General features: G+C 43.5%; 1 protein-coding gene across 1 annotated transcript in view; it reads right to left on the reverse strand.

Moving 5' to 3' along the window:
- Positions 1–984: 984 nt before the first annotated feature.
- Positions 985–25,374, reverse strand: part of LOC130355582 (zinc finger protein 420-like) — a 94,177-nt gene continuing 69,787 nt past the window's right edge. The window contains exons 10-15 of the mRNA XM_056555895.1: positions 7,818–7,965; positions 7,590–7,727; positions 5,370–5,493; positions 5,158–5,255; positions 4,754–4,811; positions 985–3,112 (exon numbers count right to left, since the gene is read on the reverse strand). Of these exons, the coding sequence (XP_056411870.1) occupies positions 2,343–3,112; positions 4,754–4,811; positions 5,158–5,255; positions 5,370–5,493; positions 7,590–7,727; positions 7,818–7,965 (1,336 nt within the window). The 3' untranslated portion in view covers positions 985–2,342. The remainder of the gene's footprint in view (positions 3,113–4,753; positions 4,812–5,157; positions 5,256–5,369; positions 5,494–7,589; positions 7,728–7,817; positions 7,966–25,374) is intronic.

Here is a 25,374-nt window from a genome sequence, read left to right on the forward strand (position 1 = left end):
GCATGCTGGGAGTTGAAGTTTTGCAAAAGGGAAGCCTTGATTTACCTTTCACGATCAGTGTGGATCCTCTGGAGGGGGCAGACAGGTGTTTTGCTGTCTGGGCATGCTGGGAGTTGAAGTTTTGCAAAAGGGAAGCCTTGATTTACCTTTCACGATCAGTGTGGATCCTCTGGAGGAGGCAGACAGGTGTTTGGCTGAACAGGCATGCAGAGAGTTGAAGTTTTGCAAAAGGGAAGCCTTGATTTACCTTTCACGATCAGTGTGGATCCTCTGGAGGGGGCAGACAGGTGTTTTGCTGTCTGGGCATGCTGGGAGTTGAAGTTTTGCAAAAGGGAAGCCTTGATTTACCTTTCACGATCAGTGTGGATCCTCTGGAGGAGGCAGACAGGTGTTTGGCTGTCCGGGCATGCTGGGAGTTGAAGTTTTGCAAAAGGGAAGCCTTGATTTACCTTTCATGATCAGTTTGGATCCTCTCGAGGAGGCAGACTGGTGTTTGGCTGTCCGGGCATGCAGGGAGATGAAGTTTTGCAAAAGGGAAGCCTTGATTTACCTTTCACGATCAGTGTGGATCCTCTGGAGGAGGCAGACAGGTGTTTGGCTGAACAGGCATGCAGGGAGTTGAAGTTTTGCAAAGGGGAAGCCTTGATTTACCTTTCACGATAGGCGTGGATCCTCTGGAGGAGGCAGACAGGTGCTTGGCTGTCCGGGCATGCTGGGAGTTGAAGTTTTGCAAAAGGGAAGCCTTGATTTACCTTTCATGATCACAGTTTGAGACCAGAGGTCCACATCCCAGTCCTCAAGGCTTCACCGATCCAGGATGTGAATTTTTCCTTTGCCAATGGAGTAACTGAGGAAACCCGGAATGCTGGTGGCCTAGAGGACCGGATTGGGGACCACTGCCCTATTATTCCACTAATACAGAGGGGGGCTCCTTATCTCAGTTTTCTAAAAAAAAAAAAAAAAAGAAAAACCCTCAGATGGAGACAAGACTCTTGGACCCTTTAATAAAATATTAATACACAGGTCATATGACAGACGACTCCACCCAAAACGAATGTGAAGACATTGGGGGATAAATAAACAGGTTTTCACTCGTGAAAATTTATGGAATTCACAAAAAATTGAGGGTGAGTCCCATCCGCACCATATAACTGAAGAGTTTTCACCAGTGAAATATCCTTTTCCCGACAAAAATGGGCGTGGCTTCATGTATCGAAACGTTATTCCGGGGAATAAACAAAACACATTTTGCCGTTTTTGGCGCACGGATTCTAACGTCATGAAAACGTTGCATTTTCTGTAGCACAGATCAATATTTTTGGTGCTACCCACTTCCTACTCACTGAGCTTAGATACATGACATTTGTTGGATACATTAATAGTATCCAAATATTATTGTTCCCAGTCCAGATTTTGCAGGTCAGCTACTTGTGAAAAAACGCACCATTACATCATCCGACATGATGTTTAAAGGGGTTCTCCGGTGGAAAACGGTTTTTTTTTTTTTCATATCGGCTGGTGCCAGAAAGTTAAAAAGATTTGTAAATTACTTCTATAAAAAATATGAATCCTTCCAGTACTTATCAGCTGCTGTATGCTCCAAAGTAAGTTGTGTAGTTCTTTCCAGCCTGTCCACAGTGCTCTCTGCTGACACCTCTGTCCATGTTATGAACTGTCTAGAGCAGGAGAGGTTTTCTATCGGGATTTGCTTGTACTCTGGACAGTTCCTGATACGGACAGAAGTGGCAGCAGAGAGCACTGTGGTCAGACTGAAAAGAACCACACAACTTCCTGTGGAGCATACAGCAGCTGATAAGTACTGGAAGGATTAAGATTTTTATTTAGAAGTAATTTACAAATTTGTATAACTTTCTTGGGTCAATTGATATGAATTGTTTTCCACCGGAGTACCCCTTTAAGATCTTAGGTACCATAGTGGCAGACCATGCGGCTGTTATGGGCCCCTTGGAGAGAGGGGGCCCCATCTTGGTTGGTCCCATTTCTTTCTCTATTGGTAAGAAACTGTGCAGACTCCTCTCTCCAGGGAACTGCATTGTCAGCAAATAGTGGAGAGAGGTACTGACCAATGGGTCATGGAAAGCAAAGAGAAAATAAACAAATCCCACTCCATAATAGGAGGCCCGATATTTGCCGCTTTTCTTCTACTTACGCCACTGTCCCATTGGTCCTACAATAAAGCGCCACATAGGCCACATTTCTTACAATCCAAACCTTAAAATGGATTCTTGTCCGTGTGACTTCACTGTTTCTCTCAAGAACCACAGTTATACAAACAAAAAACAAAAAAAACATTTGCCACATTCAGAACATGAACATATCTTCTACATTCTATGAGTTCTTAGGTGATACACAAGACTTGATTGATGGGTAAAACATTTCCCACATTCCTGACATGAAAATGGCTTCTCTCCTGTGTGAATCCGCTCATGTTTCTCCAGATAATCTTTACGCATAAATCGCTTCCCGCATTCCATACATGAAAACGGCTTCTCCCCCGAGTGGATTCTCTGATGTCTCTCAAGATGACCTTTACTCACAAAGCATTTCCCACATTCTGAACATAAAAATGGCTTTTCCCCTGTGTGGGTTTTTAGATGTTCCACGAGGTAGGATTTAAGACTAAAGCATTTCCCACATTCAGGGCATGAAAACGGCTTCTCCCCTGTGTGAGTTATGTGATGGTACTCAAGAGAATATCTATGCTTAAAAAATTTTCCACATAGCATACATGAATACGGTTTCTTGGCGGTGTGAATTCGCTCATGTTGTTCAAGGTAATCTTTACGCGTAAAGCATTTTGTGCATTCCGGGCACGAAAATGGCTTCACGCCTGTGTGGATTCTCTGATGCCTCTCGAGATGACCTTTAAGCATAAAACATTTTTCACATTCTGAACATGAAAACGGCTTCTCCCCTGTGTGAGTTCTTACATGTTCCGTAAGATATGATTTCCGAGTGAAACATTTCCCGCATTCAGGACATGCGAAAATTTTATGTTCATTTTTCTTTTCAGCCCATGATAGATTATGTGCTTCCTCATAAATGGGGAAAAAAAGGAGGTTTCCATTGGAGCCTCCCATACAGTCGTCACCTGGAAGAAAAAACAGAAATAAAATTGTTCAGAGACAATATAATTGATATTTTTCTTTGTAAAGAATACATACAATACATACAAAATACAGTCTACAACTCCTGTAATCCATCTGCTTAAAGGGGTATTCCAGGATTTTTTGTTTTATTTAACTGTGCTATAAGCCTGAAATGTTAGTGTAGTTCATAATATAGTGTCTGTACCTATGTTTGATGGTTTTCTCACAATTATTATGTGATCCCTGACCCGATGTTTATTTTTAGCAGCATACAAAATTAGTCGTCTCAGGTTTTCCCAGGTTGCAGTGCAGCCCGAGACATTACATCACTAGCCAGGTGTTGAAAGGGAACGTGTCTGTGCTTCCAGAGGCGTTCAGGGGTAGGAGGTGAGAGGTACTCCATGAGTGTAAATTAATAAAAATGTATTTCATTTTTGATAACAGTGTTGTTATATGGTCTTCTTTTTGGTGTTAGTATCACTAGTCAGGTGTTGAAAGGGAACTATTCAGTTAGGACTTTTTTCAGTGCCCTCATTCTCCTCTCTTCTACCTGAGTCTTTGTGGTACGTTTACATGATACATGTCTTTTAAGTGTTTTTAACATTTGTGATACCTTAATAAAATGTACTTCATTTTTGATAACAGTGTTGTTATATGGTCTTCTTTTTGGTGTTAGTATCACTAGTCAGGTGTTGAAAGGGAACGCGTCTGTGCTTCATTGGGTCGAGTGACCGCTGGGTGGGAGGGAGATCATTCTGCACAAGGCTGCAGAGAATTGTAGTTGAAAGCACAGCATGGAAGGGAGCCTAGCTGTGCTGCAGTGGGTGGGCTGGTTGATGTGGGAGAGAGATAATTCCCCTACCACCTGGAAACAAGGGATCCTGGGAATTGTAGTTGGAGGGAGGGCACAGAAATAGGAAATAGCCAGTTCACACAAACAACCCTGGTTTAGAACATGTTAGGACCTCCATCTAATGTGCAGCATCTTCTGGATCAACACAGTAGGAAACATTAGGGATATAGGTTGAACTCGATGGACTCTTGTCTTTTTTTTAACCTTAAGAACCATGTAACTATATAAAAGAAGCGGTCATATCCACATGGGCTGATATTCCTGAAGTCAGTTTCATCACCAAATGGAATCCTTGCAACAACAAAAGGCTACGGTTTTAGAGGACAAAGAAGGGTCCAACATGCTACTAAATGGGGGGGGGGGGGGAGGGAATCTACTAAAGTGGCTTTTCAGTAGACAGAGACATTACATCACTTGTCCGGTGTTGAAAGGGAGCATGGCAGTGCTTCTATGGGTAGAGCGACCGCTGGATGGGAGGGAAATCATTCTCCACAGGGCTGCAGGGAATTGTAGTTTCATTCACAGCACAGCATGGAAGGGAGCTCAGCTGTGCCACAATGGGTGGGGTGGTTGATGTGTGGGAGGGAGATAAGTGACCTCACACTTACAAACAAGGGATCCTGAAAATTGCACAGAAACAAGAAATAGCCATAAATCCCTCCATGGCAGCTGTTTTCCCTATGGCAAAAGGAGACTGTCAAAACTAGATAGGTCCAAGTAGGTTGAACATTTTACATAAACTCAGTCTCCCAGGGAAGAATAAGACACAAGATTTATGCGAGGCTCCTACCATCCACTGGCTCTGATATATGGTACTCAAATCCACTTGTTCCTCCACCATCACTTTCCTGCAAGAATCCAACATTAAATACATGAGAAAAAAAGAAATTCATCCAAATATTTTAAATGTTGACAGAAATGTTTATGTTATTCTACAGCATGAACTGATCGGAGCCGATCCTGTCACAGTGTGCAGAGTATTTCTTGCATTTACACCATAACATTCAATGGGGTTTGCCAGGATTTTATGTCCAAAGAGATGGAGGTTTATCGCAAGACTGTATAAAACCAGAAACCATTTGTATCCGGGAGCGACCACAGCCAACACCAGGACCCCATAGATGTCTCCTCCACTGCTGGGATAGAAAGCTCCATGACATCAATCTATAGAGGATTTACAGGAATCTCATCTACCTGATGATCCGGGGGGACATTCTGCGTCTCCTCTGGACAATCCTGGGGATCTAGAGGACGGGGACATCTCTCTGGTGGATTCCTCTGACCAGACCCGTCTATAGGAAATATATACAGTGACTGAATACATTGTATATGTGATGATCACATGATGGGGGTCTAAGTGACCCTGACCCCTGGTCTCCTCTATAATCAGGAAGGTCTCCTCTTACCTGGTGATGGGAGGGGCCGGTGATCCCCCATCATGATGTCCTGGTACTGATCCTTGTGTCCTTCTACATACTCCCACTCCTCCATGGAGAAATAGACAGTGACGTCCTGACACCTTATAGGAACCTGACACATAATGATACCGTCATCACCAGACCCCTCCATTACTGTATAATGTCCCAGCAGTGTCACCTCTCTAATCATCACCAGACCCCTCCATTACTGTATAATGTCCCAGCAGTGTCACCTCTCCAGTCATCACCAGACCCCTCCATTACTGTATAATGTCCCAGCAGTGTCACCTCTCTAATCATCACCAGACCCCTCCATTACTGTATAATGTCCCAGCAGTGTCACCTCTCTATACAGTAATGGAGGGGTCTGGTGATGATTAGAGAGGTGACACTGCTGGGACATTATACAGTAATGGAGGGGTCTGGTGATGATTAATGTCCCAGCAGTGTCACCTCTCCAGTCATCACCAGACCCTTCCATTACTGTATAATGTCCCAGCAGTGTCACCTCTCTAATCATCACCAGACCCCTCCATTACTGTATAATGTCCCAGCAGTGTCACCTCTCTAATCATCACCAGACCCCTCCATTACTGTATAATGTCCAGCAGTGTCACCTCTCCAGTCATCACCAGACCCCTCCATTACTGTATAATGTCCCAGCAGTGTCACCTCTCCAGTCATTACCAGACCCCTCCATTACTATATAATGTCCCAGCAGTGTCACCTCTCCAGTCATTACCAGACCCCTCCATTACTCTATAATGTCCCAGCAGTGTCACCTCTCCAGTCATCACCAGACCCCTCCATTACTGTATAATGTCCCAGCAGTGTCACCTCTCCAGTCATCACCAGACCCCTCCATTACTGTATAATGTCCCAGCAGTGTCACCTCTCTAATCATCACCAGACCCCTCCATTACTGTATAATGTGCCAGCAGTGTCACCTCTCCAGTCATCACCAGACCCCTCCATTACTGTATAATGTCCCAGTAGTGTAACCTCTCTAATCATCACCAGACCCCTCCATTACTGTATAATGTGCCAGCAGTGTCACCTCTCCAGTCATCACCAGACCCCTCCATTACTGTATAATGTCCCAGCAGTGTCACCTCTCCAGTCATCACCAGACCCCTCCATTACTGTATAATGTGCCAGCAGTGTCACCTCTCCAGTCATCACCAGACCCCTCCATTACTGTATAATGTCCCAGCAGTGTCACCTATCTAATCATCACCAGACCCCTCCATTACTGTATAATGTCCCAGCAGTGTCACCTCTCCAGTCATCACCAGACCCCTCCATTACTGTATAATGTCCCAGCAGTGTCACCTCTCCAGTCATCACCAGACCCTTCCATTACTGTATAATGTCCCAGCATTGTCACCTCTCCAGTCATCACCAGACCCCTCCATTACTGTATAATGTCCCAGCAGTGTCACCTCTCCAGTCATCACCAGACCCCTCCATTACTGTATAATGTCCCAGCAGTGTCACCTCTCTAATCATCACCAGACCCCTCCATTACTATATAATGTCCCAGCAGTGTCACCTCTCCAATCACCAGACTCCTCCATTACTGTATAATGTCCCAGCAGTGTCACCTCTCCAGTCATCACCAGACCCCTCCATTACTGTATATAGTCCCAGCAGTGTCCCCTCTCTAATAATCACCAGACCCCTCCATTACTGTATAATGTCCCAGCAGTGTCACCTCTCATCACCAGACCCCTCCATTACTGTATAATGTCCCAGCAGTGTCACCTCTCCAGTCATCACCAGACCCCTCCATTACTGTATAATGTCCCAGCAGTGTCACCTCTCTAATCATCACCAGACCCCTCCATTACTGTATAATGTGCCAGCAGTGTCACCTCTCCAGTCATCACCAGACCCCTCCATTACTGTATAATGTCCCAGTAGTGTAACCTCTCCAGTCATCACCAGACCCCTCCATTACTGTATAATGTGCCAGCAGTGTCACCTCTCCAGTCATCACCAGACCCCTCCATTACTGTATAATGTCCCAGCAGTGTCACCTCTCCAGTCATCACCAGACCCCTCCATTACTGTATAATGTCCCAGCAGTGTCACCTCTCCAATCATTACCAGACCCCCCCCCCCATTACTGTATAATGTCCCAGCAGTGTCACCTCTCCAATCATTACCAGACCCCTCCATTACTGTATAATGTCCCAGCAGTGTCACCTCTCCAGTCAGCAGCTCAGTGATCCTGGTGGTCAGTTCTAGGATCTTCTGCTCATGTATCAGTGAATAAGGTGGAGGACCTGTGATGGGGTTCTGGGTGGTGCCCGATCCTCCTGACTTCTTTACTACTGTGTAATCCTGTGTATAAGGAGACAATGATCATTACAGACATTGAAAGAGTCCTTCACCTCTCCAGTCATTTACTTGGATTATTATGTGACCTCTCACCTCTCCAGTTATGAAGTAGATTATCTCTATGGTGAGGTCTAGTATCCTGGCAGCCATGATGTCTCTGTTCTTCTCCATTCTTGGAGGGTTAGTGATTATTCGGCTTGCTGTGGCTGCTAGGTCTGTGAGAGTCCTGGATCTAAGGAACCTGAGGGAAGACAATGAGAACTGAGACAGAATCACGTTTGGAAGAACATCTTACATGGACCATAGAGTCTCACTCAAGGACCACTCATAATCCCAGGACACACACATAGAGCTATATCAAATCCTGGTAAAGACACCATGAAATCCTTTAGCCTTAGACCCATCTCTTTAGTCAACATAGACAATAAATTGTTTTCCAACGTGTTATACAGTACTCGCCTGCCTCAGGTTATCCAGACAGATCATGGTGGTTTTGTTACCAGATAATACTAATGATGCATCGCTTCTGCTGCCGCTCACAGACCTCTGTCTGCTATCAGTAGATGTGGAGAAGTCCTTCAACTGGACTAGTTGGGATTTTCTATTCACAACACTTAAAAATTTAGGGCCTAAATCTACTTGTTTAAGTAAAATAATGTCTTATATGGTCCGCAGTTAAAGTGTAAATAAATAGAATACTATCTGCCCTCATTTCAATACGAACTAGTGCACCCTAACTGTCCCTATAACCGCTGTCCCTTCCTATTGCCCATCCTCCCTAAAGGACGGATCGACAACCACAAGGACAGTCTCTATACTGCTAAAGTGCATGGGCGTAAGAGTCAAACAAAACAAACTGTACAAGTCAGAACACTAAACGGGTCAGGAAATCAAGAGCATTGTTCACACTGGACTCAGAACAATGAACACACTGGACACCCCACTCCAATCATGGAGGGACATCAATACTAAATCCAAATAGACTCCTACCTAGCGGGCACACCCCACCATGTGATCAGGATACTAGCCTATGAGGAAAACAAAAATCCTTAATGCAAGCAAACACAGGTACAGACACAAGACTCACTCACTCCTAGATAGACAGATTAGCACAAGGCTCAGAACAGGATTCTATCCTAGTAGATCAAGAATCAAACAAGGTTAAAAAAGGACTGACAAACGCACAGTGTGAATATGGACTCAGGAAACACAAAGCAGAACAAACAATACCAAAATACTAAAACCTGACAAACAAACCTGACTTTATGCGATCATTCACTGGCCATACAAAAAGGACACACATATTCACCTAGCCCCCTCGCAGTTCCTGCCATCTTCCTACAGCCAATAGTGTGGAGATGAAGAGGCTAAGGCACAGGGTTCAGGGGTGAAGCCAAACTTTATCTTACACTGGTGCCACAATGACCTGGTAAAAACCATTGGTGGTAATTGGGAGTTCGGGAAGGGTATAGATCATCGGTCCAAAGTACGGCATTAGGATGGATCGGAGCCAACCAGAGTTTGCTGATCTCCATCCATTTCTTATATGCCACCAGTGTGTTCCAAGATGGGAGTTGGCATGACTGAGACCTCTCATGATCTTGTAAAATGTTATAATCCCCCCAGGTCATTGCCCCCATCATGATAAACCACCCTCTGCCTTTATTTTTATTATTTTTTAGTTTTCTACCTTGATATTGCTCTGTATTTTCTGCTCAGTCTCAGTCAGATTCACAGACTGGGAAGGGGCGTTCCCCAGCAGGCATGACATCATCTGAAGCCATACAGGGAGAACTTCCTCCCTCACTCTGCTACACTCAGCCCAGAGCAGTTCAGTGTGAGATGAGCTATGATTGCCTAAGGCTGCACCCCCCCCCCCCCCCCTTCAGCATTTCCTGATTCTGGACTTCTGCCAGGCCAGCAGGAGTCCAAAGTGTGTGGAAGAGATAGGGGAAATGTGCTCTGGACAAGTAGGGAGACACCTAGTGGCAGCTTTTAAAAAAAAACCAAATAAAACATAGAAAACTCAATTTTTTTAAACAAAGTACATTAGAAAGATTTTTTTATTTACCATAAGGAGTGCAATAGCAAAAATTAGTTTTAATGAGAGTGCCCATTTAAAGGGGTACTCTGGTGGAATACTTTTTTTTTTTTTAAATAAACTGGTGCCAGAAAGTTAAACAGATTTGTAAATTACTTCTATTAAAAATCTTTACCCTTCCAGTACTTATTAGCAGCTGTATGCTACAGAGGAAATTCTTTGCTTTTTGAATTTCTTTTTTGTCTTGTCCACAGTGCTCTCTGCTGACACCTCTGTCTGTGTCAGGAACTGTCCAGAGCAACATAGGTTTGCTATGAGGATTTTCTCCTGCTCTAGACAGTTCCTGACATGGACAGAGGTGTCAGCAGAGAGCACTGTGGACAGACAGAAAATAAATCCAAAAAGAAAAGAATTTTCTCTGTAGTATACAGCCGCTAATAAGTACTGGAAGGATTAAGATTTTTAATAGAAGTAATTTACAAATCTGCAAAAACCAAGACAAGAAAATGGGGAGAGCACTCAGAGGGCTAAATCACCTAATGATGTGAGCAGCAAGGTCCTCGGTGACCTCCGGTCAAAGTCTCCTGCGGGGTGCACGTACACACATGTACGCATAGTCTTAGAGATAAGAAAGACTATGACTCCAATACAGTTTTTTCATGGAAAAATCAAAAACAGCCTAGAGGGGGTGCTAGAGGGGGTAATAGACAACGCTTCCAAATGAGGCGCCGCAGCCCTGATTTCTGGACTACAGACTCTGACACCAGTGTATCAGATGAGACAAATAAAGACCTTAGAGCATCCTCAGTGAATACAGGCACGGATAGTGAGGTCCCTTTAGGCAGAAAATGGGGAGAGGCCAGACAAGACCCTATCAAAAAAGGAAGTCAGTGTCCTGGAACAAGTAGGAGGGGTCTATAATGTTATTAATATCTCTGGATGTGATCTACTTAGTGTGTTAATGCATTATCAAAAGGATTGAATTACGGATTCCACAAGAATTTCGATATATAGTCGGGTTTGAAGTAGATCTATTCAAAGCTACAAGAAAGATGTCCCTCTACAAATTCTATAATAGCAAATCGAAGAATGCTGATGTCCCAAAAGAAGGTACTATACCCTGTACCATTGGCCCATTAGGGTTTAGCGCGGTCCATGGTTTCGGACCAAGTGACAACGAACTGGTCCGTATATTGGCAGAATTACCAGGTGTCCAACAAGATGAAGTATCTGTGGAGGACGAGTCATTTTTTACAGGAGGTAATTTGTCCACCTTCAACCCCCCAGTTACACCGGGATCTCCCATTGACCTCTTTACTGTGAAGTTCCTCAGATACCCAGAGAAACCGCATAATCTGACAGCGGCTGAATCCAATGCTTTGGAATGGCTTACCAGTCAGAAGCTAGGAAACAACTGTCAGACCAAACTACATATGAATTATTAACGCAAGATCCTACATAAAAAATACAGAGAAGGCCGTGATAGATAACAAGACAGCAGAACATCTTCTTCCTCTTTTTCCAAGAAGACCAAGATGGTATATACTACCTAAGGTGCACATGTCACGTCGGCCGATTGGGGATTGGGTCCGTGACCAAGCACCTATCGAAATATATATCGATTGGCTCTTGCGCCCCCTTCTTCCGTCGATTCCTCCAATTCATCCAGGACCTCCCCTGGTTTCATACTTATAATTTGGCAAGCATAGACGTGGAGAGCCTGTACACCCGCATCCCTACTGATGCGGGTGTACAGGCCGCCCGTTTTTTCTTACAACAGACCGACAAATCAGAAGACTACATAAATTTTGTATGTGACGCTATCCACTTCATTCTTACACAGAATACTTTTCAGTTTGAACAGAGTTGGTATAAACAAAAGACTGGGACTGCTATGGGGACACCCATATCTTGCACGTTCGCAATTTTTTTTGGGCAGTTATTGAATATTATTATATTTTTTCAACTAGCAAGAAATGCTCCAGCTTTATTAAACCTTATAAGCATTATGTCGACGACATACTTATAGTATGGGACGGACCTGAGAACCCCTTTGATGAATTTGTATTACACCTGAATTCTGTCAACACTATGAACATGCGTTTTACTAGTGCGTTTAGCTCCACAAATTTAGAATTTTTTGGACATCAACATTGTCACCACTCCAGAGGGATTACCGACTGAAGGATATTGGAAAAGCATTGGCAAGAACAACATTCTCCACTTTTCGAGTTCACACCCAGATCATGTTAAACGAGGAAGACCGCTGAGCCAGTTCATTAGACTTAAGCGTCTGAACAGCAATGAAGAGACCTCTGCGCAACAATCTGAAGAGTTAAAAAGCAGACTCCTAGATAGAGGTTATCCTCTTTCTTACTTGACTAGGCGAAGGTCTCGACTATGCACAGGCAGGATCTCCTCACATACAAGAACAGAAAGAAGAAAAATACTAAACCTTAAGAAAGAAGATTTACACTTTTATTTAGAAACTCTCCTATGAATTCCGTAATTAATTCAACTATCCGGAAATACTGGCACTTCCTTAAAAACGATAGGGAGATTTGCAGTATAGCTAGGAAACCACCCCTGATTACCTATCGGAAGAACTTCACTATCTCTGACCATTTAAAAAATCTTGTAAAGAAAAACCAGAAAAAAATAGATAGTCCCTTTAATTGGCGCAAAAATGGTAGGAAACTTTAAGTGCGGCAATTGTAAATTTTGCCGTCACGACACGTGCGCTAAGCAGTGTAACCTAGGAGGAGTTTCCCATACGGTGTCACAGCTCATCACATGTAAGAGTACACATGGAGTGTATTACATTACTTGCCCCTGTTCTCGCTTTTACATGTGCCAACCATGTGCTCGCTTTAGGGAGCATCTATATACTCTAAATAATGGTACAGGTATCGCTAGGTTAGCTGAGCATTTAATGACACATCATGAGAATAATGTAGAGGTACTCAAATTTGGCGGCCTCCTTAAAGGGGTATTCCTGGCCAAAACTTTTTTATATATGTCAACTGGCTCCGGAAAGGTAAACAGATTTGTAAATTACTTCTATTAAAAAATCTTAATCCTTCCAATAGTTATTAGCTACTGAAGTTAAGTTGTTGTTTTCTGTCTAAGTGCTCTCTGATGACTCACGTCCCGGGAGCTGTGCAGCTCCTATGGGGATATTCTCCCATCATGCACAGCTCCCGGGACGTGACATCATCATTGAGCAGCTAGACAGAAAACTTCAGAAGCTAATAACTATTGGAAGGATTAAGATTTTTTTTATAGAAGTAATTTACAAATCTGTTTAACTTTCCGGAGCCAGTTGATATATATATATATAAAAAAAAAAGTTTTTGCCTGGAATACCCCTTTAACCCCTTAAGGACGCAGGACGTAAATGAGGTGGTACTTAACGCACCAGGACGTACATTTACGTCTTAAGCATAACCGCGGGCATCGGAGCGATGCCCGTGTCATGCGCGGCTGATCCCGGCTGCTGATCGCAGCCAGGGACCCGCCGGCAATGGCCGACGCCCGCGATCTCGCGGGCGTCCGCCATTAACCCCTCAGGTGCCGGGATCAATACAGATCCCGGCATCTGCGGCAGTTCGCGATTTAAATGAACGATCGGATCGCCCGCAGCGCTTCCTCCGTGCGGCTCCCGGCGTCTCCTGCTCTGTTCTGTGATCGAGCAGACCAGAGCAGAAGATGACCGATAACACTGATCTGTTCTATGTCCTATACATAGAACAGATCAGTATTAGCAATCATGGTATTGGTATGAATAGTCCCCTATGGGGACTATTCAAGTGTAAAAAAAAATGTAAAAAAATGTAAAAGTAAAAGTAAAAAAAAAGTGAAAAATCCCCTCCCCCAATAAAAAAGTAAAACGTCAGTTTTTTCCTATTTTACCCCCAAAAAGCATAAAAAACATTTTTTATAGACATATTTGGTATCGCCGTGTGCGTAAATGTCCGAACTATTAAAATAAAATGTTAATGATCCCGTACGGTGAACGGCGTGAACGAAAAAAAATAAAAAAAAAGTCCAAAATTCCTACTTTTTAAATACATTTTATTTTAAAAAAAATTATAAAAAATGTATTAAAAGTTTTTTATATGCAAATGTGGTATCAAAAAAAAGTAAAGATGGGGCGTGGTTTGGTCGCCGCACTGAATGGCCGCATAGAACAAGTGCTCCTGCTTTAAAGCCTAAGAAACAGCGTTATCCTCCTTGCCAGCGACCTGCGGCTTCACCCTGAGCTGCCTCAACGACCATGGCGACTACCGGCAAGAAGAGGAACCATAAATCTGGAGGTTCCCAGCAACTAACTTACTTCTTTCGCTCCGGAGACTCGGCGCGCAGGGCTCTACAAGATGGCGCTGCAGGCCGCGCGCACCAGACTCCGGCGAGCCGGAACAAACCGGCTATGTCCCAGGATGGAGGCAGAGGGGAGATGAGGAAGAGCCCGTACCTGAACCTACCTTCCACCAGGGTTACCCAAACCCTCTCCTTTGATGATGCCCCGGAGTGGGAGCCTGCTTCTTCCCAGGATCAGGTTGTCTTCTCAGCTGAAGGGGGTGTCGGAGCCGAGCAGAGACCGGGTGCAGAATGGAGCGGAGACCAGCGTGACTCTCTCACCCTGCCAACTTCTCCTCAGGTTAGTCCGCTTAAACAGAAACCCAGGCTGTCTTCACATGTGGGGGAGAGCACTGCCGATGGAGAGCCTGATGATCGTACTGAGCCTGATTTATTCTCTGCATATAAAACAACTGATCAGGCCGTGTCTGATACCCTCCTGAAAGATATGCTGCTAATGCTGCGCAGCTCATTGCAAAACGACTTTACTAGATTGCTGCAGCCTATTAGCTCCTCTACTGCCCTCCTGGAACAAAAGATGTCCCATACTGAATCTAAACTGGTCTCCTTTGCACAAGCCCACAATGACCTACAGGGTGCACATAATGCTTTGGATGGCAAGGTGGACTCTCTACATGCTAAACTGATTGATTATGAGGACTAATAGACGTAACAATGTAAAATTTCGCGGTATCCCAGAAGATGTTCCCGGCTCACAGCTGGCAAAATATGTTAAGCACCTCACTAAAAAACTGTTGCCGGATTTAGAAGATTATGAATACAGCATAGACAGAGCGCATAGAGTGGCCAGACCGCGCTCTATACCTGAGGACTTACCCCGTGACGTCCTTGCCAGATTTACCTTCTTCCAGACTAAGGATCTTCTGCTCCAGTATTCACGCCACCATTCTACCCTACCTGATCCGTATGGAGAGATCAAGCTGTATGCCGACTTATCTGCTGCAACTCTCCAGGCACGGCGTAGTTTTGGCCCGGTAACTGCAGTACTGCGCAACCTTGGAATTCCCTACAGATGGGGCTTTCCCGCTAAGATTCTCATCCACAGACAGGGCAGGGTCCACGCGCTGCTGTCAGCTGAAGACGGTCTGCAGACGCTGCGAAACTGGGATATGATTGAAGATAGCCCCGACCCCGCGGGACATCCGGAGGTAGCACTGCCTGCCGAGGACCCGGAGTGATCTTTTTTTTTTTTTTTAGTTTTTGCTTTTCTGCAAGTATGTATCTCATTTATAACCTATATCGCTTTTAGTTTCTGAGGCGATAAGGCTTCCTATGTGCTGACCACTTAAGACTTGTTGGACTTCCACGCCCACGGAAGCGGTGTTAGACTGGAACTCTCTACACCGTAGTTTAAGGTGTTACTGCACCTCTCCTGTTACTTCTTGGTGTTTTAACTTGCACAGTTTTCACTGTTTCTCTACCACTCAGTGTTGTTATTATTTTCATTGTATAATAGGGATAGTGTGTCCCCACACCCCTCTTATTGCTATCTTGTGACATCCCCGTCTGTGGTTCTCGGAACCAAGTCGGGTTTTTAACTCCTCGAGTATCGGCAGGGGGCATCCCCTCCTGCGCTAGGTAGCCTGTGCTCTATTCCTGGCCCTCTGTGACATCCTCGTTCTAGTTAATACTTCCCCTGATTATCTGTAGTGTGACATCCTCGTCTGCCTCCCCGGGGAGGTAGTCGAGTTTTTAACCCTCTCTCTAAGTAGCATATCTCCGAACACTTACCACCCCCTGTGCACGATGGGTATTGACATACTGTCCCTTAATGTTAATGGCCTAAATAGCCCCCAGAAGAGGCATTTCATGTGGCGGGAGGCGGAGAGACGACAGGCCTCAGTGCTCTGTATACAAGAAACACATATATCCACTGCCAATCCCCCGACGCTTAAAAATAAGAGGTTCCCCACGGTGCTTTCCTCCTCCTTCCACAAAAAGAAAAGGGGTGTACTGGTGGCCTTTAGAGACGACTTAGCTGTTTCCATTCACACCCAAATTGTCGATCCCCAGAGTCGTTACATTATTCTTGTCTGCACTATTGACAATTGCACTTATACTATTGTTAACTTGTATGCGCCTAACCACGGACAAAACAGGTTTCTCAGGAAAGTCTTTGATTTAGTGTCCTCAGTTAAAAGGGGAGATATTGTGATTTGCGGAGACTTTAACTCTATCCCCAATGCCTCACTAGACATTACTGGTAGCTCCAGACGGCGCTCCGCATTAGTTGGAGACCTGCTCACTTCCTATGACCTATTTGACTCGTGGAGGATATTCCATGCCTCTGAGCGTGACTACACATACCACTCACCACGTTTCCGCACATACTCTAGGATTGACCTGATAGTGATATCTAGAGGATTGTTGCAGAAAGTCACCCACACAGGCATTGGAGAAATCACCTGGACAGACCATGCTCCTACACTCCTGTCACTGTCCCCTACAGGCAAGCCTCACTCTGATTTTGTATGGCGGGCTAACGACCATATTATTGCCCATACGGTACACAGCAAGAAAATAGAAAACTCCCTCCTAGACTACTTTAGCCTTAATGAGACCCCGGATGTCACCCCTACCACATTGTGGCTCGCCCATAAGGCGGCGATCAGAGGCACTTTCATTCAAATGGGATCCTACCTCAAAAAAGAACGTACCAAAACCTTGACAGACGCTATTGCTAGAGTGCAGGTCTTAGAATCACTCCACAAATCTTCCCCTACTGACGATCTCTATTCACAACTGCTTCAGGCCCGTACATTCCTACGTCAGCAGCTGCTATATTCTTTTGAAAAAGACGTTAAGAGGTCCAGAGTAAGATATTATACACATGATAATAAGCCTACATCACTACTTGCGAACAGGTTAAAACCTCCCCGTGCTAAATGTCGCATCGCAGCGATGACACATCCCACCACGAAAGAGACTCACTTGTCTCCTCAAGGCATTGCTAAATCATTTCAGGACTATTACCATGGCCTCTATAATTTACGGACTGACGCCCAGACGACTCAGCCTTCTCAGATGAACATTGACTCCTTTCTCCGCTCTCTGCACCTTCCTCAACTATCTGAATCTTCACTTGCCTCCCTTAACTCTCCCTTCTCCTTACAGGAAGTTAAATCAGCCATAACATCCCTCCCTCCGCGCAAAACACCGGGCCCAGACGGACTTCCCAACGAGTATTACAAAAGATACGGTGAGATATTGTCCCCCTATTTGCTGGAAGTTTTTTCCATTGCTAGATCCTCGGGCTCCCTCCCCGCGGAAATGCTGAATGCTTTGATTACCACTATCCATAAACCCGGTAAACCTCCAGATCAAACCTCCAATTACAGACCGATTTCCCTACTGAATAGCGACGTGAAAATATATGCAAAAATGCTCGCTAATAGACTCTTACCGCTCCTACCGACACTAGTAGGCCCCGACCAAGTAGGTTTTATCCCCGGAAGACAGGCCCCAGATAATACCAGACGGATCTTCTCCCTACTTCAACATTGTGAACATCATAACACCCCTGCTGCATTCCTGACACTAGACGCAGAGAAAGCCTTCGACAGGGTGAATTGGCTGTACGCATTTTCTGTATTGCAGAAATTTGGCTTTTCAGGCCCGATCCTGGAAGCAATAAGAGCTCTCTACTCCAACCCTGTTGCTCAGGTCTTCGTGAACGGAGCACTGTCAGACCAATTCACCCTGTCGAACGGAACACGACAAGGATGTCCATTTTCACCCCTCCTGTTTGTTCTTACCATCGAACCCCTTGCTAGAGCCATTCAAGCCCATCCTGACATCAGAGGTATCAAGGTGGGCAGCCAAGAGCACAAGTTAGCACTTTTCGCGGACGATGTCATTCTCACCATGTCCGACGTTCCCTCTTCATTACCCGCTCTCTTCTCTCTTCTTCATGACTTTAGCGACATATCCTTTTACAAGCTGAACTCCTCTAAGTCTCAAATTCTACCTGTTAACCTTCCGGCCCCCACGATTAGTGCCCTTAAACTGCAATTTGAGCTAGATTGGCAAACGGAATCAGTGGCATACTTAGGTATCCAAGTCTCTTACCCATCCTCTCGCACCTTCCACAACAATTTTCCTCCTCTTGCTTCAGCCCTCTCTGACTCTCTGTCATCCTACTCCAAACTTATCCCATCATGGCTGGGTCGTCTGGCGGCATTTAAAATGATGCAATTGCCCAAACTGCTCTATCTGTTCCGTACTCTGCCGATTGCTATACCTAGATCGTATTTTCAATCTCTAAATAAGATCATATATACGTACGTTTGGGCGGGCAAAAAACCCAGAGTAGCACGGAAGATCCTGACCACCCATGTTGACTCCGGTGGCCTTGGTTTCCCCCACCTTGAGGATTACTACAGATCGTGTATTCTCGACCAACTACAATTTTGGTGGTCTGGGAATAGGTCTAAGCGGTGGGTTGATATAGAGACAGTGTGCTCGAACCCACTGTCCCTGCGCTCTCGGCTGTTAGTAGCTCTACACCCGTCCTCTGCCCCTTCCCCGACTTGCCTGTCTGCAATCAACGTTTCAGACAAGATCTGGAAATATTTCATTACGCAACCAGTACATCGCAGACTTTGCCTCCTAAGGGATGTCCCAATCGACTTCTTAACTCATTACATTCCAGACATTGACTTGCGGAACTGGCAGAGGGGTGACATCCAGTGGGTGGGCGACCTTCTTGACTCTTCTGACACTATACATTTCCCCCACATACGGCAAAAGTATAATGTCCCACACTCAGACTTTTATAAATGTCTCCAAATCAGGAGCTTATTGACTAAAGATTTTTGCCGTACTCTGATGATGCCCACACGCATCCTTCATTTTTTCCAGAGCCCGGTACCCACCAAGAAAGGGATCAACCTTTTTTACAACCTTTTAGGGGGAAGGACTGACACGGTGAAACTGCCCTATATGGCTAAATGGGAATCGGATCTCGGGGAATCATACACGATAGAACAATGGACCCAAGCCCTACATAATGCATATAAACTGTTCCGCTCTACTAATCATAGAGAGGCATTCATGAAAACTGTGCTCCGCTGGTACTTTACTCCCGCCAGATTGCATGTAATGAACTCAGAGTGCACTAACACTTGCTGGCGCAATTGCGGTCTAAGGGGAACCCTACTGCATACTTTGTGGGATTGTCCGAACTTACGTATCTTGTGGGAGGGAGTGCAGTTGCTTTTGAGGAGATTTTTAGGGGGAGAATTTGTCCTGAAACCTAGCTTAGCCTTACTGCTGCTTGATATAGACAAATTACCGTCACAAGTCCGTATTCCCATAGCCCACATCCTGATAACCACTAAACTTCTGATCACGAGACGCTGGCGCACTACTGACGTACCCTCCCTACTAGAAGTAATCAATTCTGTCAACCTATCGTGTAGTTATGAGAGAGCATATTCCCTAGCTTACCACCACTATAGGGCCTTTCAAAAGAAATGGAACTCGTGGTACTCGAGCCCCCACTGCCCTTCTGTACGCTAATATAGATTCTAGGTTCTGTTAATACCCTCTATTACCTATGCCTATTGCTAGATTTCTATACAATATAAACAGGATGCGAACTGCCCTACCCAAGATGTTGTTTGGCCCCGTTCGCTGTCAACTTGGGGAAGATCCCTGAATACAACTTTGCTACCTGTTTGTATTTTAGTCATATGACTATGCTTTCTGACGACAACTTGAGTGTCCTTACTTATATATCATTTTCTGTACGTTTTTGTATGTACTGTACTTTTGATTATGTGTAATCCATTGTACCTGGTGTTTTTATGTTTCTTTAAAATAAAAATGTTTGAATTAAAAAAAAAAAAAAAAAAGTAAAGATCATAGCGCAAAAAATGAGCCCCCATACTGCCGCTTATACGGAAAAATAAAAAAGTTAGAGGTCATCAAAATAAAGGGATTATAAACGTACTAGTTTGGTTAAAAAGTTTGTGATTTTTTTTAAGCGCAACAATAATATAAAAGTATATAATAATGGGTATCATTTTAATCGTATTGACCCTCAGAATAAAGAACACACGTCATTTTTACCATAAATTGTACGGCGTGAAAACAAAACCTTCCAAAATTAGCAAAATTGCGTTTTTCGTTTTAATTTCCCCACAAAAATAGTGTTTTTTGGTTGCGCCATACATTTTATGATATAATGAGTGATGTCATTACAAAGGACAACTGGTCGCACAAAAAACAAGCCCTCATACTAGTCTGTGGATGAAAATATAAAAGAGTTATGATTTTTAGAAGGCGAGGAGGAAAAAATGAAAACGTAAAAATTAAATTGTCTGAGTCCTTAAGGCCAAAATGGGCTGAGTCCTTAAGGGGTTAAAGTTGTCATGCCTGCTCCAGGAGGCGACATACAAAATATATTATTACAACATGAAGCCCACATGATCAAGAGGACTAACGCCCATGGTCCTGCGGGGTTCAATGATAGAGTAGATAGGACTCCATTCCTTGCTTAGTTCGACGTTCGTCTCCATAGTAGGCATCATTTACCCTTGTTTCTGTTCTTTCTTTATTTCTTTTAGTATTTTATATTATTGCACTATTATCATTAGGATTTCTCTTTTCTACTTGCCTTATTTTATTTTGGGTTTCCTTATTTTCGTTCTTTTTCAGATTTATAGATTTTCACTTTTACACCTCTCCTGTTTCTTCCCCGGGGTTTGGTTGATTATTTTTGACCCACTTGGTGTTCCCTAGCTTTGTTTACGATTGCTATGACAACGTTGCGTTCTCTCCCATGACGTAAACCAGAGGCCGGAAGAAGCACGCACTCACGTGCCAAACTGCCGGCGTAGCCTCCGAGCGCCACACTTCACCAGCGCCTATGCCGTGACCCGGTATTCCGTTACCGGACCTCTGGACCCGACAGTCTCTGCTATGCGGCGAGTGCACTTACGTTTTCTTTGGTTGTTTAATTTACAAATCTGTTTAACTTTCTGGAACCAGTTTACTTTAAAAAAAAAAAAGAATTTCCACCGGAGTACCCCTTTTACGGACAATTTTTGTTTTTGCACTTTCGTTTTTTCCTCCATCCCTTCTAAAAATCATAACGCTTTCAATCTTGCACCTACAGACCCATATAAGGGGTTTTTTTTTGCGTCACAAATTGTACTTTGTAATGACATCACTTATTTTATAACATAATCTGCGGCGAAACAAAAAAAAAAAACTTATTTGTGTGGGGAAATTTTAAAAAAATGCCATTTTGCTAATTTGTTAGGGCTTCCGTTTCTACGTAGTGCACGTTTCGGTAAAAATGACACCTGATCTTTATTCTGAAGTTCCATACGGTTACAAGGATACCCAATTTATGTAGGTTTTATTTTATTTTACTACTTAAAAAAATAACTACATGCACCCAAATTAGTCTTTTTTTTTTTTTTTTTATTGTCATCTTCTGACCCCTATAACTTTTTTAATTTTCTGTATACGGGCCGGTATGAGGGCTCATTTTTTGCGTCGTGGTCTTTAGCTTTTATCGGTACCATTTTGTTTTGATGGGAGGTTTTGATCGCATTTTATTAATATTTTTATGGTATATGAAGTGACCAAAAATGCACAATTTAGCACTTTTTTTTTATGTGTACGCCATCAACCGTGCGGTTTTGCTAACTTTATATTTTAATAGTTCGGAAATTCACGCACGCGGCGGTACCACATATGATTATTTTTATTTGTTATTACATTATTTTATTTAAAAAATGGGAAATGGGGGGGGGGGTGATTCAAACTCTTTTTAAGGGAGGGGCTTATTCGCATTTATTTACTTTTTTTTTTTTACTTTTTCCTTTTTTTTGCCCCCATAGGGGGCTATATCATGCTGTCTTTTGATTGCATACACTGTGCAATGCTATGCCATAGCATAGCATTGATCAGTGTTATTGGTGCCCTGCTACTCCAGCCTGCATGGCAGGCTTGGAGCAATAGAGAACCGATAGGACAGCGAGAAAAGAGGTAAGCTCCCTCCCGTTGTCCTCTCAGCTGATCGGGACATCATGATTTTGTCGCGATAGTCCCGATCAGCTCTACTGAGCTCTCGGGATGCTTTCACTTTTATTTTAGATGCCGAAAATCAACTTTGATTGAGGCATCTAAAGGGTTAATGCCGGGCACCGGCCCGATCGGTGATGCCCGACATTAACCCTGGGTCCTGGCTGCTGATAGCAGTCGGGACCCACCGGGTTTAAAGGAAAACTGTCACTTGTTTTCTCCCGCAATTTCCACAGGTACTGGTGGATAGTGCAGGAGACGCTGATTAAAACGAGCCCTACCGTGTCCGGATCTGCGCCGCCGTTCTCCCGCAATTGTAGTTTTATTATCTGTTGAAATCTTCCTGTAACTGGCACGGGCGGGGCTTCTGGGCTTAACTGGCACTGACATCAGCGCCGCTTATGAACATTCATCCCACCTCCCTCCAGTTCTCCCTCTCTTTGCCGCTCCTAACCGGGGGAGGGGGGATGAATATTCATTTTAATCAGCGTCTCCCGCACTATCCACCAGTACCTGTGGATAGTGCGGGAGAAAACAAGTGACAGTTTTCCTTTAAAGCGTTCTCCGCTCGTTAGAACGCTTTAAATGCCGATAACGGGATGATGGCGTACCTGTATAATCAATAATATGTAATTTTCCGATTTGCCAGGTTCCGTTTTTTTTATGTGGGTCTGCTTTTGTTCCGCTATGCCCCACTTCCGTTTTTGTATATGGGGCTGTATTATCATTGCGCTGATTGCGTTCTGAACCTCGTTTTGCTTTGTGTCTATTGCGTGTAGAGCCTCATTTTCAAGTTGCGTCCCAGGACTTACCTCACTTCCGGTGACCTATTTCCGGTATAGCGCACAACGCCACGAGACTTGTTGGATGATTACATACAGGTAATTACACAGATGTTATTTATCTTCCATGATATATTGTCAGAACCTATAGGGTTAAAAAATTCTGACAGCTTCTTTGTTGTTTTTTGTTGCTAGGTTACGCCCGGCTGTCTGGACTGGTCAGCTGACCTTGATTGCAGCACCTGTTGTGGCTCCATATAAGCTGGCAGTCTACTCCCAGTCAGTGTTGCTATAGAGCTCAGTTTGTACTCTCGCTAGCTGTTGTCTGTATTTGTTATATCTGGCTTTATGAACCTTTCGCTCCTCTCTCTGACTATTCTCTCTGGTATTAGCGATTTTGTACTGTGACATCTCCTGGCTTCAGATGCGGATAGTTGACATTGGACTTATTGTGTGAGTGTTTAGTCTTCCTTTGTTAATCTGTCTGTTCCTACTGTCCCCGGACCTAGTCTGTGTCATTGTAGTTTATTTGACAATTATGCCCCCCACATGTATAGGAAGGGACTGTCTTCGTGGTTACAGACCTGTCGTTTAGGGCAGGTACATAAGTAGGCAGGGACAGGGGAGCGGGCGAGAATAGTGTGCACCCCTTCCCTGCCCATTCTTGACATTTATAAGACGGACACAGTGAGTATCAAATCACTCCTGAGGAAGCCACCGTGTTGGTGGCGGAACGCGTGGGGTCATCTGCTCCCTGTCCTTGGTCTATGGAGTCCCGGTAGCAGTATTGAACGGTCTTCTTTGCGCTTTAGCAGCACCTTTTTCGCACCTACATCATATTATTAGTATTATTAACTATATGTACAGGATGTTGTTTGCATGATTACTGGTCTATAAAACCTTTGTATTATTGTTGTGGAGCTTCATTACATATTCTATCCAAGTTCATATATAATTCATACTGGGAAACATGATTTTTGCTCCCTTGCTTTTGTGGTGCAGCTGCTTGGTAATACACTGCTCAAAAACATAAAGGGAACATAAACAACACAATGTATATACACTGCTCAAAAACATAAAGGGAACATAAACAACACAATGTATATACACTGCTCAAACACATAAAGGGAACATAAACAACACAATGTATATACACTGCTCAAAAGAATAAAGGGAACATAAACACCACAATGTATATACACTGCTCAAAAACATAAAGGGAACATAAACAACACAATGTATATACACTGCTCAAAAACATAAAGGGAACATAAACACCACAATGTATATACACTGCTCAAAAACATAAAGGGAACATAAACACCACAATGTATATACACTGCTCAAAAACATAAAGGGAACACAAACAACACAATGTATATACACTGCTCAAAAACATAAAGGGAACATAAACAACACAATGTATATACACTGCTCAAAAACATAAAGGGAACACAAACAACACAATGTATATACACTGCTCAAAAACATAAAGGGAACATAAACAACACAATGTATATACACTGCTCAAAAACATAAAGGGAACATAAACAACACAATGTATATACACTGCTCAAAAACATAAAGGGAACATAAACAACACAATGTATATACACTGCTCAATAACATAAAGGGAACATAAACAACACAATGTATATACACTGCTCAAAAACATAAAGGGAACAAACAACACAATGTATATACACTGCTCAAAAACATAAAAGGGAACACAAACAACACAATGTATATACACTGCTCAAAAACATAAAGGGAACACAAACAACACAATGTATATACACTGCTCAAATATATATAAAGGGAACATAAACAACACAATGTATATACACTGCTCAAAAACATAAAGGGAACACAAACAACACAATGTATATACACTGCTCAAAAAGATAAAGGGAACATAAACAACACAATGTATATACACCGCTCAAAAATATATAAAGGGAACATAAACAACACAATGTATATACACTGCTCAAAAATATATAAAGGGAACATAAACACCACAATGTATATACACTGCTCAAATATATATAAAGGGAACATAAACAACACAATGTATATACACTGCTCAAAAACATAAAGGGAACATAAACAACACAATGTATATACACTGCTCAAACACATAAAGGGAACATAAACAACACAATGTATATACACTGCTCAAAAACATAAAGGGAACATAAACAACACAATGTATATACACTGCTCAATAACATAAAGGGAACATAAACAACACAATGTATATACACTGCTCAAAAACATAAAGGGAACATAAACACCACAATGTATATACACTGCTCAAAAACATAAAGGGAACACAAACAACACAATGTATATACACTGCTCAAAAACATAAAGGGAACACAAACACCACAATGTATATACACTGCTC

Source organism: Hyla sarda, chromosome 2, assembly GCF_029499605.1.
Source record: "Hyla sarda isolate aHylSar1 chromosome 2, aHylSar1.hap1, whole genome shotgun sequence".
NCBI lineage: Eukaryota > Metazoa > Chordata > Amphibia > Anura > Hylidae > Hyla > Hyla sarda.